Source organism: Erythrolamprus reginae, chromosome 4, assembly GCF_031021105.1.
Source record: "Erythrolamprus reginae isolate rEryReg1 chromosome 4, rEryReg1.hap1, whole genome shotgun sequence".
In the NCBI taxonomy this organism is placed as follows: domain Eukaryota; kingdom Metazoa; phylum Chordata; class Lepidosauria; order Squamata; family Dipsadidae; genus Erythrolamprus; species Erythrolamprus reginae.
Window position 1 is genome coordinate 103034575 of NC_091953.1, and position 19944 is coordinate 103054518.

The 19944-nt window shown below is 43.6% G+C and overlaps 2 protein-coding genes across 2 annotated transcripts in view; both read left to right on the forward strand.

Moving 5' to 3' along the window:
• Nucleotides 1-19944, forward strand: part of SH3RF3 (SH3 domain containing ring finger 3) — a 306125-nt gene that overhangs the window by 269975 nt on the left and 16206 nt on the right. The window contains exon 8 of the mRNA XM_070751126.1: nucleotides 4047-4381. Coding sequence (XP_070607227.1) covers nucleotides 4047-4381 — 335 coding nt within the window. The remainder of the gene's footprint in view (nucleotides 1-4046; nucleotides 4382-19944) is intronic.
• LOC139166905 (uncharacterized) overlaps nucleotides 1-19944 on the forward strand; it is a 984072-nt gene that overhangs the window by 80413 nt on the left and 883715 nt on the right. The window lies entirely within an intron of this gene.

A 19944-nucleotide genomic window follows, 5' to 3' on the forward strand; every position in this document is an offset into this window, starting at 1 on the left:
CTGAAGGAAAGGCAGGCGACTGCCTTTCCCTTGGTCGATTCCCGGAGACCGCTTTGGAACATCGCTTTGGGAGAGGGGGCAACTGCTCCCGGTTAAGAAGCAAGAATCCACCCCCTAGCCAAATGGCTTTTTTCCTGTTTAGCACGGCGTTCGAGCGCTAAACACAAAAAAAGCCATTTGGCTAGGGGGTGGATTCTTGCTTCTTAACTGGGAGCAGTTGCTCCCTCTCCCAAAGCGATGTTCCAAAGCGGTCTCCGGGAAGCGACCGAGGGAAAGGCAGTTGTCTGCTTTTCCTTCAGCTGGAAAGAGGAGGCAAATGCCCTGCCTTCCCCCAGCCGGTTAATCGAGCGCTTCAAGTTAACCGGCTGGGGGAGTAGCCCCCGCCCGGCTCCCTTCAGCCCCCCGGGGTCAAGCGGGCGGGGGGCGGCCGGGACCTCGCCTGTCTCCGCCGCCCGCATCGCCCCTCCGACGGGCCGGCCTCCCCCGCCCGCCTCTGCTGCAGCCACCGCCGCCTCCCCGACTGGCACAAAAGGGCCCCGCCCGCCCCGCCCCAAAGTTTACCTTGCGGCGGGATTCAAAGTGCTGGGGTGGGGGGTGTCACTTCGCCGCTCGTGTCCTGGCTAAACCGGGCGGCAGGAGACAGGCTTTGAGTTTTTAGCTGCGGGGAGAGAAGTAGGACTTTCCTAACTCCCTCCCCCCGCAGCCAAAACTCAAAGCCTGTCTCTTTTTTTTCTTGCGGCGAGCCCAAGCCGTTCCCCTCTCGACCGCAGCCGAGCTTCCCTCGGCCCCCTTTGGCCCCGTCGCCTCCTCCCCGCCTGCCTTTCCTCGCCAAGCGCACGAAAAAAAAGAGAGAAGGCTTCTACCAGAAGCCGGGGACGGCGGGCAGGGGCATGAAGGATCTCTTGCGGGGGAAAAGCCGCTAGCCAGCTTTCGGAGCTCCTCCGCCATCACCCGCTTCTGGTAGAAGCCTTCTCTCTTTTTTTTCGTGCGCTTGGCGAGGAAAGGCAGGCGGGGAGGAGGCGACGGGGCCGAGGGAAGCTCGGCTGCGGTCGGGAGAGAAACGGCTTGGGCTCGCCGCAAGAAAAAAAAGAGACAGGCTTTTAGTTTTGGCTGCGGGGGGAGGGAATCCCGCCGCAAGGTAAGCTTCGGGGCGGGGCGGGCGGGGCCCTTTTGTGCCAGTCGGGGAGGCGGTGGCGGCTGCAGCAGAGGCGGGTGGGGGAGGCCGGCCCGCCGGAGGGACGATGCGGGCGGCGGAGACAGGCGAGGTCCCGGCCGCCCCCCGCCCACTTGGCCCCAGACCGGTGCAGCAGGAAAGGGACGGAGAAGGCTCACTGGCAGCCCTTGCCCATCGCCGCGCCTTCGCTTCCCCCCCTCCCCCGCTGGATCCGGCAGCGTGCTGAGGGGAATTGCCGCGGACTGGAGGCAGTGAGGCAGACCGGCTCCGAGGCGAGCGGCCGGAGCTGCGCCCTCCTTCGCCCGCCAGGTGAGGCGAAGGCGAGGGGCGCGCGGCTGCAGCGAGGAGCCGAAGATCCGGGCGGGGAAGACCCAGGGAAGGTTCCTTCGTCCGCCTAGCAGCTGATCTGCTCGGCAGCGCAGCACCAGCGAGGAGCCGAAGATCTTCGGCTCCTCGCTGCTGCTGCGCTGCCGAGCAGATCAGCTGCTAGGCGGCCGCTCGAGAGCAAGAGGGGGAGAGATAGAGAAAGAGAGAGAAGGAAAGAAAGAGATGAGAGAGGGAGGAAGAGAGTGTGAGAGAGGAAGAAGCAACATAGAGAAAGAGGGGGAAGACCCAGGGAAGCCTCTGCCCGGCGGGGAAACTCCACCATCTACGCATGCGTGGAAGGGCACGCATGCGTAGATGGTGGAGTTTACTTCCGGGTTGAAAACTAGCGAAATAGCCCTTTCGCGATCCTTGAGGACGCGAAACTCGAGGGTTCACTGTATACATGTAGTGTAAATATTACTGCAACATCATATGATTCCAATTAGCATTTAGCTTTCTATCTTTTTCTCAAGCTACAACTCCCAGGCACTTACTAAGAGGAACCCCATGTAGAGCATGTTGCAGTACTCAAGGTATCCAAGATAATAATTCGTGCCAAATTCATCTGGCTCCAGGATAGACATGTGCATTCCTCATCAAATACATTATTAATGGTAGCTGAGGTTCATGGAATGTTCTCAGGCTAAAAATCTGTTCTTTCAAGGACAAAGAAACAGTCTGATACTTAATCCCTGAGATCAGTTTCCTGTTTCCCAAGAGCACCATGTCTTGTTTTTATCCATCTTTCAATATCAAACTTACAATATACTGACAGCTACCTAGGAATTGAATGCATATTGATGACAACCCATTCCAAAGTTCCAGATAACCTCTCCCTGTACTTTGGAGCAAATATTGAACTGTTATCCCTACCAGGTAAACCAGACCAAAAATCAACTTCACAAGAAGGTTAAGGACAGAATCCTGAAAGTCTGATTATGCTGAACCTCTTCCCCTTCTTATACCCATGTGGGTTAAGGAGATGTTTGAGCCACTGTCACATACCTTGTGCATGTTTTGAGCTCAAGATATTGTTTTTCCCTCATTCCTGGTGATGGATCTCACCTGTCTTCATCAAGGTCATCTTCGTTATTCTGTTCACGAATAGCATGGGAGATAAAATTAAATGGCCCTATGGAAGAGGGCAAATATACAATCTAGGTTTCAAATCACAGCTTTCCAGTATCACCTTCTGGACCCAGCCTGACAGTAAGATTCAGAACCACTGTAAAATGATAGTCCCAATATTCAACTTTCCCAGGGAGTCCAGAAAGACTCATCTCTTCATATATGGAATCAATTCCCCTCCCCACCCCCCCACCCCCCGATGTTCATATTGCTCCCAGCCTACTGGCCTTCAACAAGGCCGCGAAAACCTGGCTTTGCTAGCAGGACTGAGGGCCAACTATCATGGCCAAATTGTGTGAATGGTATGCATGTGATTGGATAGTTTAACCATGGGTTTTAATTGGGATTTTATAGTTTTAGATTTTATAATTGACTTATTTTTTATTGTATTTGTAATTTTATATTATTGTAAGCTGCCCTGAGTCCTTTGGAATTGGGCGGCATAGTGGTCTAGATAGATAGATGATTGATAGCTAGCTAGCTAGCTAGCTAGCTAGATAGGTAGGTAGGTAGGTAGGTAGATAGATAGATAGATAGATAGATAGATAGATAGATAGATAGATAGATAGATAGATAGATAGATAGATAGATAGATCTTGTCGACATCCTTAAAACCTAGACAACTAAAAACAATTCAAAATAGTAGAACAAATAATTGTGAATATAGCACCTGTATAATCTTCTCCAACTCAGAATTCCAAGTCAAAATGAATCTGATTGACTTTCCCCCACAAATAATTTTAGTTGTTCAAGTATTCTGGGTTCCTTCATTTGTCAGAATAGATACCGGTAGTTACAGTAGGGGAGTAAATAAGAAGGCTTCCATAATTCGTATGTATGTAAGAAATGTAGTTTTCAGTTAAAGTAGTCCATATAGCTTTTCTTTTAAAAATATTATACAAAAATCTAGTTCAATCTGATTCTGAGTATTTTTGCATTTATTTCTGGATTGCATGCAGTTTTGCCTATGTCTAATCAAAATATAAGATGAAAATTGTAAGCTTTTGCACAGCTTCTACTGAGATGTTACTGTTTCTGTATTGTAGATGAGCTGTAAATCAAAGACCTTCCGTCTGAATTTGAACCTTCCATCTGAGTTTGAACTCTTCAATTAGTAATTGAAATTAGTGTGTTGCGTGCATGTTTTTAAATTATGGGTTTTTAGTTTAAATTATTAGATTTGTATTACATATTGTTTTGCTACTATTGTTGTGAGCCGCCCCGAGTCTACAGAGAGGGGCGGCATGCAAATTTTAATAATAATAATAATAATAATAATAATAATAATAATAATAATAATATCCCCATTTATATTTTGACAGTGTTTCTGAAATTATTTTTTCCCCCTCCTCTTTCCTTACACCCTTTTTCTTGTTAGTTGTGCACAATTCTGTCCAGGCTCAGGATCGGCCCACCGCCACAGTCTCACCACTGAGAAGTCAGAATTCTCCGTCTCGCCTCCCAGCAACTGTGATCAGATCACACTCGGTGGTTTCTCCACAACATATCCACCACTCTCCTGTGCATGTCATCCCTGGAGCACCGTGTGCCAGACCTATTATTCCTCTCACTTCAGCAGCTGCAGCAATTACTCCTCCCAATGTCACTGCAGTCAGTCTGAACGGAGAAGCTGGAAATGGGCCCATCAGTAGCTTGGTGACTTGCAGCCCAACCAACACCGCTTGCAAAACAGAAGAAAGGAAAACTGAAAAGGTAAATGATCCCTTTGCAATATGGAAGAGTAGATACATTATGATGAGCCTTGAAAGAATTCATGAATGAATTGATTTTCTTACTAGATATGTAATGTTGTGATTCAGCCTGAGGCTCCTCAGGGACCGGCTGGATCTCTGCCGGATCCATGCCCAGAGGAGGAGGACAGTGAACAGGAGGGGGAGGACCAGGCAGACGGGGGAGAGGAACATCAGGAAGAGGAGGAGGGAGAGCAGCCTGAGACCCCCGGGGGGGGGGGGGGGCTCTCCCCAGCTAGTAGCCTGGATTCATTGGATGAAGACGCACAGGCTATAATAGACATGAGGCAGCGACGAGCAGCTCAAAGACGGGGCCAATTAGAAAGGTATTTCCATCCCTGAATTGGCAACAGCTGGGTTTGGGTATGGTTCTCCTCAGCAGGGTTGAAAAGGCCCGCCCTTACAGTCTTGTGGAGAGTTATCAATTGGGAGTCCTGTGACCTTGCTTCGATTCTCGGCGTCTCTGATCTTGGCTTGTGGCCTAGAAGTCTGGAAGACTTGGAGGAGGCGTGGGTTTTATTATCTCCAGCGTTGTTTTTGCCAGCAAGAATCCTGTTTTATTGCCTGGCCTTCGTGAAACCTCTGTGAAGCTTCATCGTGTTCCTGTCTGTAAGAACAGTTTTTGTTACCTGTGTTTGCTTTGAATTATATAAACTGCCTTTGCTTTTTACCAGTGTGTCTGGATACTCTTTTTGGTTGGTGTTGGCGTCTGGGGGGACCCAGACAGAACATGTAATAAATGTTCTCTTTATGTCACAATCATCACTGCATTTTGATGTCAATTTCTCAAAGAACTCTGGAGACTGCATCAAAGGTTTTCAAAGGATATATATATATATATATATATCCTTGGGTTATTCAATCTTGATTAATTTACTCTTTATACATTTTGTTAAAATTTAGTTTTGGAGCTGCTGGCTGTTTGAGTGAGTACCTACATATTAAGAAATTCACTATCTTTTCCATCTGTTGTACCTCTTTGATTGATATGCTTTGTTTAAGTGCTGTAAATTTGATAGCTCATGTATACAAAATAAGTATCAAATAGTCGTTTGCCATATATCCAAGATCAGCCAAAATGGATTAATTAGACTGAAGATGTTAAATATCACATAGCCTTGGGGTCTTAGAGTCAGTGGCATATTAAAACATTGACACGTGAATGTTTGAGGCTGTTTTAATAGTACTGTAAACATATCTGGTTCTTTCAAAAAATTGCACTTGAATGCTTCAGTAAAACAGGACAGGGTTAAATATGAATATGTGATTGATTCACTAAAGGTGCAGGCATATGGGATTCACTTTCAGAAGAGTCTTTCAGTGTCAGTGCAGTGAAGGTTAGTACCAAGCTGATCTAAACATGCTGCATTTTGTTTTCATTTAGAGTTTACACATGTTGTAACTCTCCTGCATAAGTGATGAATTCTGTCTATTAAAAACTACTTGCAGAACTTCATGATTAACCACTGTTTAAAAATACAGTATTGGAGCAAAAATCTAAGTGTGTGTGTAAAAGCGTTCCTCCTTATTAGTCATAAATTTGTTGGTAAAGGCTCCCTGTCCAGTTGTGTCCAACTCCAGGATGCAGGGCTCACCGCTTTTCTTGGCCGAGGGAACCAGCATTATGCAAACACATTTTCTGTGATCATGTGGCCACCATAGTTATATGCCAAAGGCGTATGGAATGGAATGCGGTTACTTTCTCACCAAAGTGGTAGTTATTAATCTACTCACATTTGCATGCTTTTGAACTGCTAGGTAGACTGGAGCATTTTTGTTCTGTTTAGTTTCATTGCTAAAGATTATTTATTTATTTATTTATTTATTTATTTATTACTTAGATTTGTATGCCGCCCCTCTCCGAAGAGATTATGGATTTCTGGATGGAACTTTCGTTCTTTCTTCTTCTGTTTTTGGGGCCATATTAAAAAATATATTTTTTAATTTTTTAAAAAATATAAATTGCCAGTTTAAAGCATTTGTTGTTGTTAGTTGCGAAGTCATGTCCGACCCATCGCAACCCCATGGACAATGTTCCTCCAGGCCTTCCTGTTGTCTGCTACCCTCTGGAGTCAGAGGTGGGTTTCAGCAGGTTTTGACCAATTCTGGAGAACCGGTAGCAGAAATTTTGCATAGTTTGGAGAACTGGTAGGCCGAAATAAAGCCACGTGCCAGGATGAAGTCTCCGTGTCATCAAAGCTCCGCCCCCGGAATCCCATCGTGGGATTCCCCACCTCCTTTTGTTTGCAGCGCCGTTGTGGCGTCCTTTTCCGTAAAAAAAAAAAATATTTTTACGGAAAAGGACGCCGCAGCGGCGCTGCAAACAAAAGGAGGTGGGGAATCCCACGATGGGATTCCGGGGGCAGAGCTTTGATGACAGGGAGACTTCTTCCTGGTGCGTGACTTTATTTCCAGAAGTGTTTGGGTTCGGCGAACTTACCCGAACTCTGCCACCAAGTTCGGGTAAGTTCGCCAAACCCAAACTTCGTTGGGTTTGCCCAACACTATTTCTGAAACCTCCAAGTTTCAAGCCACCTTTTGAGAAGTTAAAACAATTTCAAGTTGAAATAATAGAATAATTATGGGTGTGGATAATTTAGTATTACAATGTTAAGCACAAGGAACAAAAAGAACCTGCAATATTTTTATATTTTTTTATAAAAAGGATTTAATGATATATACATTTCTTTGGTGTATTATCATAAACCAATCTGCAGCAGTGTAATATGGGTTACAAACACAAAATATAATTTGCTCTTTAACGGGAATATTATCTGTTAATTACCAACATGTTATGATTTGATATCAATCTATTTTTCTTCTGACAGTTTCTTTGATAAATGATTTAGCTATTGTTTTCATGTCAGGTGTAACTACTGACTTGAACAAAATGATAATGTTCCAGGACTTCATTAATCTGATGAAGCAAATCACATTGGAAATGTTTAAACATCTAATTATTCTTTTTCGGATTTAAAAAAAAATCCTGACTTCTGATAAGAATTCTGATTAAACTTTCCCAAAGCATATGGCGCTGTAGCTACATACAGCTTATGAATCCTTCATCAGTGACAAAGCATCTTTGTAATTTTCTGACGCCTAAAATATACCCAAGTTAGTTAAAAGCCATCTATTTCAAAATACAATTTGTTCCTCTAAGCCAGTGATGGGCAACCTTTTGAACTTGGTGTGTCAAAATTTGCCAAAAACCCGAGCATAACTCAGGTGGTGTGTCACCTTGAGAAAAAACCACTCTCACTCTCTCTCACTCACTTCCTTCCTCTCTCATCACTCACTCTTTCTTTCTTGCTCTCTCTCTCTCCCCCTCTCTCTGTTCCTTTCTTTCCTTCTCTCTTCCTTCCACTTTTTTCTCTTTCTCTCCTTTCCTTCCTTCCCCTCTTCCCCTCCCTCTCCCTTACTCTTCTCCTACTCTTCCTCTCCTGTTTTTCTTTCTCCTCCTCCTTCTCTTCCTCCTCCACTCCTCTTCCTCTCCTCTCCTTTTTCTCCTCCTCTTCCTCTCCTGCTTTTCTTTCTCCTCCTTCTCTTCCTCTCCTCTCCTTTTTCTCCTCCTCTTCCTCTCCTTTTCCTCCTCTTCCTCCTCCTCTCATTTTTCCTCTTCCTCTTCTCCTTTTCTTTCTCCTCCTCCTTCTCTTCCTCCTCCTCTCCTTTTGCTCCTCCTCTTCCTCTCCTTTTCCTCCTCCTCTCCTTTTTCTCCTCCTCTTCCTCTCCTGCTTTTCTTTCTCCTCCTCCTCTTCCTCCTCCTCCTCTCCTTTTTCTCCTCCTCTTCATCTCCTTTCCCCCCTCTTCCACCTCTCCTTTTTCTCCTCTTCTTCCTCCTCCTCTCCTTTTTCTCCTCCTCTTCATCTCCTCCATTTCCTTCTGGTTCTCCTTCTCCTGCTCTTCCTTCTCCTTCTCCTCTTCCGCTTTCTCCTCCTCTCCTTTTCCTCCTCCTCTTCCTCTCCTTTTCCTCCTCTTCCTCCTCCTCTCATTTTTCATCTTCCTCTTCTCCTTTATCTCTTCCTTCCTTCCCCTCTTCCTCCCTTTCTCTCTCCTTCTCATTCACTTTTCTCTCCCTTCCCTCCTTCTTTCCTCTCCTCTTTCCCTCCCTCTTTTTCCCTTCTTTCTCTCCACGTCTCCGGCGGGCAGACGGCTTTGCTAACCGGCACAAGGTTCAAGCCAGCTGCCCGGGAAAGCCCTGTGCCAGCCAGGAAAGCCGGCTTTACGGGAAAGCAGCACGCTTTTCAAATGCGCTGCTTTCCTGCTGCAACTCTTTCCTGGGCGGGGGGGGGCCCTAAACAGAGGCGGTGGCGGGGGGTTCAAGGGACCAACAGCCGGTCCTTTTCGAGGCTGTGTTGTTGCAGCGTCTGAGGCCGCCGCTGCCTCCGCCTCCAGGCGAAGGGATCTCCTCGGTGGGTGGCCTCGGAGGCTGCAACAACGCAGCCCCGAAAAGGACCGGCTGTTGGTCCCTTAAACCTGCCGCTGTCGCCCACTGCGGAGATCCCTTCGCCTGGAGGCTGAGGCGGCGGCCTCAGACACTGCAACAACGCAGCCCCAAAAAGGACCGGCTGTTGGTCCCTTGAACCCGCCGCCGCCTCTGTTCGGGCGAAGGGATCTCCGCAGTGGGTGGCAGCAGCTTGAAGAGACCAACAGCCGATCCTCATTGAGCTGAGTTTCCTTTGGCTTCCTTCGAGGCAGCAGGTGAGCTTTGCAGTTTTGCCTCGAAGGAAGCCAAAGGAAGCTCAGCTCGGGGGCGGGCCTGAAGCAGCCGCCGCCTACTCCGCCCCACGCTTCGGCCGCGCTGGGGCCAAGTAAGCTGAGGCTAGGCCCGTCGCCCCGGCTCCAAGTGCGGGGTCTGGGCGGGCAAGCATTGGGAGGGCCTCGCCGTCACTTGGCGGGAGAAGAGCTCCCCTCCCCACGATCCGGGACGGCATGGCCGTCAGCAAGTTAGTGTGCGGGGGTCCTGATGGCTTGCTTACGGTCCCCTCCAGCCGCTCTTGCAGGGCTTCCAGGCTTCTCACGGGGCGGTGAAGAAGCAAAAAAGCGGCACTGAAGGGACCAATACGGTCTGCAGCTTAGCGTCTGGAGGAGGAGGAGGAGGAAAGCCAGGGGGCGGGGAGGAAAGCGGGCCTGCAATTGGCCAATTTCTTTCTTGCCTTCAGGGAGAGGAACTGCTGCTGCTCTGCCATAGGGTGCTTTCCTCCCCGCCCCCTGGCTTTCTTCCTTGCCACCGCCAGACTCTCAGCAGCAGAGTAGAGGGGAGATTCGGGAGCAGCCGCGTGTCACCAAAAACGGCTACGCGTGTCAGTGCTGACACGCGTGTCATAGGTTCGCCATCACTGCTCTAAGCCAATAGTAAAATCTGTTCAAAATGTTTAATGTAGGGTAGAATTACCATATGGACTTAAGGAATTATTGATTCGTGCATAATTTCTGTCCTATACATTATGCTTAAAATAGTGTAGTGATTCTTCTTTTTTACCAGTTAGTAAATAACGTCAATTCTTCTCTGGGATGACCTACAAATGTACTTACATATTTATTTTGCAAATTTATATCTTATTGCTGGGCAGCTAACTAAACATAAAAGCAAAAAAAAATCAGTTAAAGAAAACAATAAAAGATGATAAGTAAAAATAATCAACTCTCCACCAAAATTTTCAAGGAAGGCAAACAGAAACACTGTAAAGCCTGTTTATGGCGTTTCTGTTTGCTACATCTTCTGGAATCCTGGTGGGCGAGGAGGCTTCCCACAGGCTAGGTACCACCATAGAGAAGCCCTTTATATTTATTTATTTTATTATTTATTAATTGGATTTGCATGCCGCCCACTATATAGTCATAGAGGTGTTCAGCAGCTACAATTTAATCCAGCCTGGCCTTAGAAATTATTCAGAGACACGGGTTTATACCAGTTGCTCAGATCTACTAGAGGAAAAATAGGCTAGAAGTTTAATAAAATAATAATTAAATTAGCCACAGCTATTGAGCAGCTGCTACCCCTCAGATGAAAGCATGCCGATTTCACACAAAAGTATATTTATTTATATATTTTACATTTATTTTTATTTATAGCAACACTCCCACAAGTTGGATCACAGCGGGCCATGTCACCCCAACGATGACATAGCAAATGTTGTGGAAACATCTTTTATTAAAATAATAAGTAGTGCAGTAATAAAAATACAGAAGAGACCTGAAGGCAAGAAAGTATAACACTGCCACGAAAAGACAAATAGTAGAATAAAAATAACAGAACCATATGGGGAAAGCTAAAGTTTTTGTTTATTATTATTCATTTATATATGATATAGAAGGGACAGTCTAAATAGACTAGGTGAAGGAATTTCATAATAGTGGGCTGCCATTGACTGGGTCCTAGTAGTTTCAAGACAAGCTTCTTTTTTGGAATGATATATATAGTAGGATTTTATCCAATGAACACAAATCTACAGTTTCTCAAAATAGCATGGATTGAGCCTTCCAGCTGAATGAAATCCCCACCCCATCTCTAGTTCCTCCACCTTGTCTGGATTCACTTTCACTTTACTTGATCCACTCTAAGTAGCCACTGACAGACGCCTGCTAAGGATAGAAAGAAAAAATAGACCTGAATGCCATCTACGAAGAAAAGTCACCCACACCAGAAATTGGTAATGTTCCTTATGTTCTGTTCTTGAAGTAGGAACGGAACTGTAACAAAGCCCTGTGTCAAACCACTAATTGATCTAATATTTAATCCTCTTAATGTATTTCTATAGATGTTTGTATGAACAAAGGAATGATGTGGTGCTCATAAGGGTAGCCCAAGTGAAAGATTAGTCAGGCATTCATAATTCAGAATCCCGTGGACGATAGAAAGAACAGCACAGAAATTTGGGGGAAATTTATTTAGATGGCCAAAGGTATAGGCTAGTGCTGCCCCTGTCAGCGTTCCCCATAAGCTGGAGCCTGTGCACAGGCACGCGCCCCAAAATACCCCCCCCCGCGCACCCTTTTCCGTGGGCGCGCGCTCCCCATCCCCCTGCCAGCCCGCAGGGGGTGTGTGGGGGCGGGGAGGCACTGGCAGTAGAAGGAAAGGGAGCCGGGGCCGCCCCTGCCTCCCCACGGTTCCTCCGGCCCCCCTCACGCCCCTGGCCTCTCGGCGCTGCCCCCGCCCGCCCGATCCGCTCCCTCTCCTCCTCCACCGCCTCCTGCCTTGGGGCGCGACTTCTCCCGCGGCGGTGGCTGCGGTTTCTCCTCCTTCTTCTCATCTGCGCTCCCAGCCAGGGGGCTGCAAGAGAGGGTTTTCTCCGCACGCTTCGGGAATGACTGCCTCGCCCCTCTCGCAGCCCCTGTGCTGGGAGCGCTTTCATCCCGGATTTTCAGCAAGGGGGCTGCAGTAGAGGCAGGGCAGGCGTTCCTGAAGCGCTCGGAGAAAGCACTCTCGCAGCCCCCTCGCTGACAGAGAGAGAGAGAGGGAGAGAGAAAGTAAGTGAGAAAGAGACAGAGAGAAAGGGGGGAGAGAGATAGCAAGAGAGAGAAGAGAAAGAAAGCAAGAGAGATAGAAAGAAAGAGTGAGAGAGAAAGAAACACTCAGACACTATACTTTTCCGCCCACACAGAAAAAAAAATTAGAGGGAACATTGGCCCCTGTGCATGTGCACAATCCACCCTCCGTTCCCACGCATGTCCACAGGCCTCATTGAAACCTGGGACAGTGAAAAACTGGCCAAACAGGCAAACCAGAAGTTCAGAAAAACAGACTTCCGGTTTGCATAATGGGCATACCGGAAGTCTGTTTTCTGAACTTCCGGTTTGCTGGTTGGGTATTTTTTTGCACTCCATGGCTTCAGGGAAACTTCCCTAAAGGGTCCAGAGGGTGAAACAACCTTCCCCAAGGCTGAAACTCAGCTGGGCAACTAACCACGGGACAAGAATTACACTAATATCAAAGAAATAGTAGACTAGAATCATGGAAGTAAGAATGCTAAAGGAGGGGGGAAATGACATGTGTACTATCCCGGGCTTTTCAGATTGAAACAAACAGATGAAACCCACGATTTAAGCTTATAATTACACTCTTTATTTGAAAAAGTAACATTTCCAAGCAGAATTCAGTCTTTAAGAGTTCATGGAATAGATTTCTCTGCTGAGAAGTTATCAAATAAGCTACTGGGAAAGACCCCAGTTTCAGGGCTAATTAGCATTCCAGCAAGATAAGACAGGCAATAAAATTCAGGTATAAAATTCAGCTCACCACATTCTGACAGTCAGGCAGCTTATAGCAGAAGGCCTTTGCAGAGCAGAAATCAGGTATTTAGGGGAGCATTTTCTAGAACCCCAAATCTAACACAGCGTCCATGAAATAAACGTTAAAACTCCACCCAGAATTTCCCAAGATCCTTCTCTTTTACACCTGCTAGTCAACAAACCCCCTAGAGGTAAAACTACAAATTACTTCCTTTTACCATACAAGTGTTGTTGTCTGCTTTGTAACCTCCTGAATCTAGTATCTAAGAGTGGCTCATCCACTCTTATGTCCCCTTCATCCTCTGACTCGGATCGATCCCCCATTGACATATCTGTCCCTTCTGGTGGTTCCTCAGGTTCATCCAGGTCTATTTCTATATCACTCTCACTCTCTGCATCAGCTGGCAACTCCACTGGCCCAGGGTATCCCGAGGGGCCTGGCTCATCTTCCTCAGAAGTTTTTAAGAAGACAGCCATTTGTCTTGAATGGTAGAGGGTCTAACCTCTAGTCCAACCTCCTGCTCTAGTAGTAACTAGAACTGGACTAGAAGACCTCCAAGATCCCTTCGAACTCTGTTATACTGTTATGCTAATGTCTTGGACCTAACATCATAAATAAATATTTCCTTTTGTTCATAAACTACATCTTGGACTATCATTCAGAAATTTGAGTGTTTTGGATGTTTAACATTAAATTAGTTCAAGATGCAATTTTATTTCAGTTTAGTATATTGATTATAGTTCCTGTATTTTTTTGGTCTTAGTACATTTAGGAATATGCTTTTTAGATCCAGAAAATAGTAAAAGAAAAAAAGCAAAATAGCATGCAGCTGCAGACATAGATTCCCCTCATTTCTAATTTATTCTTAACTATAGAAATGTAGCACTGCCAAATTTTGTTCTGCAATGATAAAAGCTTGATTTAACTGCTAAAGTTCAATTTCCTTTTAATGTACAGATGGGGTTCTGTTCGGTGCATGTGGCCCACAGCTTTCCCTTTGCCAAAAGGCTGATCTGGCTGGTTCAGAAATAGTCACATGATTCATTAGAAATTTGACATATCTGGAAATTTCACACTTTTATTGTTTAAGTAGTTGCTGTTTAGTCTCCATGGAATATTAGGTAAAGAACATTTGTAGGATTCTATGTTTGCTAAACGGAGCCTTTGCTAAAATTCCTGAAAGGTTGCATTTAAACAGAAATGAAGAATTGGATATTATATAAAACCAAACTATTTTAATCTTATAATGTAAATTGTACAGTGTATCATTCTGTAGCTCTTTCCCACACCCATCTTTGTCTCAGAAATAGGTTACAGAATCAAAGTTCAGCACAGAACCAGACATACTTTACTCTGGGAACACCCATGGTGAGAACTCCCAATGTGATCTGCTTGTCTTCTTCTTTTGAAGAATATGCTTGTCTTCGATTCATATTTTGCATACTGATTTGGCAGCAAAACAATATTTGCAAGGAGCATAATATTGTGATTTTTAAAAAACATACATTTTAATATGTTTCATTTGGTGCATCAGGCTGTACAAACTAAGAATATCACTCTATAGTAAATAACTAAACCGATGCCTTCAAAATCTAAGAATCTTGAGAAATTATAGTGAGTCTAAGACTGTGATGGCGAACCTATGACACACGTACCACAAGTAGTACGTGGAGCCATATTGGTCGGCACACAAGCTCAGGTCCAGCGTACATGCGTGTGCCAGCCAGTTGATTTTCGGGCCTTCTGGGCCGGATGGAGTAAGAAAAGCCCATTTTTTTGCTCTCCCCAAGCTCCAGAGCTGAGTAGGGAGGTCCCATTTTTGCTCTCCCCAAGTTCCAGAGCCTGTCTAGGAGCCTGGGGAGGGTGAAAACTGCCTCTCCCGCTGGAGACCTGTTCCCCAACTTGAAATGGACCATTTCTGGCCTCCAGATGGCTTCCAGCGGGGTGGAGAAGGCTGTTTTCACCCTCTCCAGACTCCTAGAAAGGCTCTGGAGCTTGAAGAGAGCACAAAAACCCTGGCCTTTCCGGTTTAAGTGGAAGTTGGCAAATGGGCCATTTTCTGCCTCTGGATGGCCTCTGGCGGGGTGGGAAAGGCCATTTTTATCTTCCACAGGCTCTTAGAAAGGCTCTGAAGCCTGGGGAGAGCAAAAAACAGGTGGCCATCACAAGCTGGGAGCGGCAGGGCCACGACCCCCTGCTCTGGCCCCTATTTTGCCACGCAAATCAAAAAAGATTTGCCTTCAATAGTCTAGGAGATTGTTCCCATCCTTCAGCTTTATAATTTTAGAAGCCCCACAGTTTTTACTCCAGAAAGAAATCATACCGTTCTATTGAATACATAAAACGGCAAGTGAGTCGGCACAGTTGTAAGCTTTATTTCTATTATACAGTATGAAATACAGGAAAGGCAACTAGTGGTGTAGCCAGGGGTGGGCTACTGCCTGGACAGGGGGGAACGCAGTAGGGTAATAAAACTGAAGGTGCACTCCAGAGAATCCAATTTGCACTGAAAGATGTCGAAAGAAAATGCAGGGCATCCTGCATAAGCCACGCCCATAGTGTGTTAGTAAATATTTTGGTATCCCTTCACTGGGTGTAGCTTACTAAATATAAGTGATGACCAAGTGGCAAACATCGCTAGGGGGCCTTTGTGTTGGGTATATAAAGGCTGACCTTGATAGAGAGAGGGAAGGTCTGTTACAGGAATTACAGGAAGGTCACAGGAATTATTCTAATTCACATGAAAATAAAAGAAGGAGGAGGGAAAATAGATTTAAATCTGCAAGATTCTGTTACTAAAGCCCTTTTATTAAACAATAGTTGTAAACCTATGCAGCAGTTTCTTGATGTGGTCTACCTTGTAAGTCTGATAGTTTGCACAAGTTCATCTTGTGTATCAATTGATTGATTGATTGATTGATTGATTGATTTTGTCCATTACACAATGAGGGTTATATTGGGTATACATATAGTAAATATAAAATGAGTATAGAGGATATACTTTTATTTATTTATTTATTTTATTTATTTATTAGATTTGTATTCCGCCCCTTTCTGTAGACTTTTATTTATTCATTCATTCATTCATTCATTCATTCATTCATTCATTCATTCATTCCCCTTCTTGTGCCCCTTCTTGGACCAGGAGGTCTTGTTCACAGTTAATCAAGCCTTAATCAATTCTTATGTGGATTACTGTATACGACTACCCATAAAGAGCAGTTGGAACTCAACAGTATAGATAGTTTTTGGTGTTTCTAGTGGTAGGCTGATAAAAGACTGCTCCATGAGCCTCACTGCCTTCTGGTAAGCTTCCAAATATGATTCAAGATACATTTCTCACCTATGAATATCTGTATGGCATATGGTTAGCTTGTTGGAGTGCCATGCTCTGGACTTGACAGGACATGAAATTCCATTCAATAATTTCATTTTGCTGGACCAGGAGTAGTGACTTGTCAATGATAGTGACCTGAAAACCCTATTCAACTTTTGCAAGGTTCTGAAGATTTGGCTGTTTCTCCAGGCATTTTTCCAGGACTTTGACGTAGTTTATTGCTGCAACTGTGGTTTTTCATAAATGGATTTATATTTTATCTCGGGCATCATGTTTTTTATCTGTTATAAATGTATTGTTTTAAATCTGTTAATGGCAGTTAGTGGCAAATCTGTGAGTGTTACACAGGGATCAGCAACTAACTAGTTCAGGCTAAGAAATGTTTGGCTGGAGGTGCTTCCTGGGAGCTGAATATACAATAGGAGCTATACGAACACGTTTGATATTCTAGGATGGAGAAAACAATATGGAGAAACTATGGGGTGTAGAGCATTTTGGAAATGTCTTTCAAATGGAATAAATTATGATGAGGTCGAAATCTGGATTAGATGTTTCATTGTTTTCAGCTACTGTTTGTAATTTATAATTTTATTTTTGTTTATTTATTTTTGTCAAGCATATGTAAGATTACAGTAAAAGTATAAACATGTATATAGATGGATGGAGATGAGTTCATGGGAATATTAGGACAGAGACGGTAGGCACATTGGTACGCTTATGCACGCTCTTTATAGACCTCTTAGCAATAGAGTGAAGCAACAATAGACAATCTAAGGTTAAAGTTTTGGGGATTTGTGGGAGAAACTGCAGAGTCATGTCAGGGTGTCTTTATCTAGAAGACTTATTTTCAAATAAAGGTACAAAGACTCTGTGAATAATAAAATTCTATATAAATTAACATATCAGAAGTTCATCAGAAAGAATGACCAAACATAATTAAGTATCGAGGAAGACTCCAAGGCAATTAAAGCCATTTCACTGTGCTTGTTTAGGCCCACTGTCCAGTCAGTGATTCAAATAATTTAAAATGTTAGCTTTAAAGCAAATTATTGATCTTGTTCCCATTTGGGTTGTACATTGGGCTGTAGATCCTTTACTTCATTTATTTTGTGGCCATGAAGGTTTTGGAACATAAAACACTTATCTATAAGAGTTATCTCATGCTTAGCATTTTACCTGCCATTTCTTTCCTAACATTACAGCAAAAGATCTATAGAATCAATGGAGGACTGTTTCCCAGGCTGGCAATTAACTCAGTCAAATGTATGAACTCCAACTGTCAATACATAGTATGCTTCAAATTATGTAATAAAACAGGTTTCTCTTCTGCTGTTAGCTTTAGCTCTTCTTCAAACATACTTAAAAAACTTTCCTTAAACATTTGTAATCTTCAGAATGTACTTTCATGCTAACGAACCCAATTCTACTTTGAATTTATTGACAGGACATCTCAGAATGTTCTTTTAAAAAAATATCATCAAAGGACTTATCTCACTTGTCCATTCCAGAATTTATCCCAATCCCATTCAGGCGATTCTTTATCGTGGATTTTTAATATTCAAAATACAAACCTTAAAAAAGGAAGAAAAATATTTTAAAATTAAATTTACAGTTAAATTTAAAACCATTGTATAGTATTTCTATATGAAGATGTTAGGATAGTAATTAACATATGAATGTTTGATTGTAGGGTACAAACATATAAGATGCAATCGGATATTATTTGATCCTTTCAATAAAAACCCCTTGAATTAGAAACATAGAAACATAGAAGTCTGACGGCAGAAAAAGACCTCATGATCCATCTAGTCTGCCCTTATACTATTTTTTGTATTTTATCTTAGGATGGATATATGTTTATCCCAGGCATGATTAAATTCAGTTACTGTGGATTTACCAACCACGTTTGCTGGAAGTTTGTTCCAAGGATCTACTACTCTTTCAGTAAAATAATATTTTCTCATGTTGCTTTTGATCTTTCCCCCAACTAACTTCAGATTGTATCCCCTTGTTCTTGTGTTCACTTTCCTATTAAAAACACTTCCCTCCTGAACCTTATTTAACCCTTTAATATATTTAAATGTTTCGATCATGTCCCCCCTTTTCCTTCTGTCCTCCAGACTATACAGATTGAGTTCATTAAGTCTTTTCTGATACGTTTTATGTTTAAGACCTTCCACCATTCTTGTAGCCCGTCTTTGGACCCGTTCAATTTTGTCAATATCTTTTTGTAGGTGAGGTCTCCAGAACTGAACACAGTATTCCAAATGGGGTCTCACCAGCGCTCTATACATCGGGATCACAATCCCTCTTCCTGCTTGTTATACCTCTAGCTATGCAGCCAAGCATCCTACTTGCTTTCCCTACCGCCTGACTGCACTGTTCACCCATTTTGAGACTGTCAGAAATCACTACCCCTAAATCCTTTTCTTCTGAAGTATTTGCTAACACAGAACTGCCAATACAATAATCAGATTGAGGATTCCTTTTCCCCAAGTGCATTATTTTACATTTGGAAACATTAAACTGCAGTTTCCATTGCTTTGACCATTTATCTAGTAAAGCTAAATCATTTACCATATTACAGACGCCTCCAGGAATATGCAGGAATATCAACACTTTAGAGTCATCGGCAAATAGGCAAACCTTCCCTACCAAACCTTCCCCTATGTCACTCACAAACATATTAAAAAGAATAGGACCCAGAACAGACCCTTGTGGCACACCGCTTGTAACCTGACTCTGCTCAGAATACTCGCCATTAACAATAACTCTCTGATGTCTACGCTTCAGCCAGCTGAAAATCCATTGAACTATCCAGGGATTAAGTCCAATCTTCACTAATTTATCTATCAGCTCTTTATGTGGAACCGTATCAAAGGCTTTGCTGAAGTCCAGGTAGGCAATATCCACGGCACCACCTTCATCCAACACCTTTGTGACATAGTCAAAGACATCACTGAGATTAGTCTGACATGATTTGCCTTCAGTAAAGGCAAATTACATTAAATTTTCTGTGTCTGATAGAAGCATTAGTGGTATGCCACAAATGAATATTTAAATCCAATCCGGCAGCTGTTGATTTCTAGCAGAATTCTTCTTTTTGATTACCCTCTTATAGTGAAGAAATTTCCGGTTCCAGTTTTTCTAGATTGCTAGAAATAATCCCATTTGCTCACTTTTCCCCATACAGTAGGAGGAGAGGAAATTTAATAACTTCAAAGTCTACTTGAGAATCAGAACGAGAAAATACTAGAGTTGCTAGGCAGGCCGTGTAAATTATTCAGAATAATATTTCAAATGCACCAAACGCATTGATCATTCTTTTATTACCATTATTAACAGGGTAAGCATTATCATTCTGCAACCCTATGACATTTGGCACACATGTGTTTCTTTTGTTCTTCTCTGTATGTGTGCAGATAATGTGCGCGTTATTATCTCAGCTGAAGGAGAAAGCGCATACTGCTAAAGCAATCCTGACTTTTGTATGCTGGACTATCCAGGACTTTTCAGTTTAGTTTATTATTACAGATCAAGGACCAGCACGGATCCAGCAGTTTGTGCCAAATCCCAGCTTCAGTCAAGTCACAGTGTATTTTTATTTAAAAAATTAGCTACATTCAGCAGCCTTCCTCCAGCAATATTTTGCCATGCCATTACAGTCCTTTTCTTTCCATCTTGTCACATGGAAAAGAACCTTTAAACAGCCAAAAAGTGCTATGTTCTTTTCTCTATATGGAAGGATAATTGGCATGCAAAAGTTTGTACAACTGTTTTTCTCTTTTAGGTTCCCAGTGGTACCATACACTGGAGTATAGCATTCAGCTATCATAACACTATTCCTACTCTCACATTTACACATAATTAATAATACCAATTCATATCTTTGATATAGATATTAACCCTTCAAGAATAAATATATTTTCATTCCCCGATATGTATTCATCAATTTTGT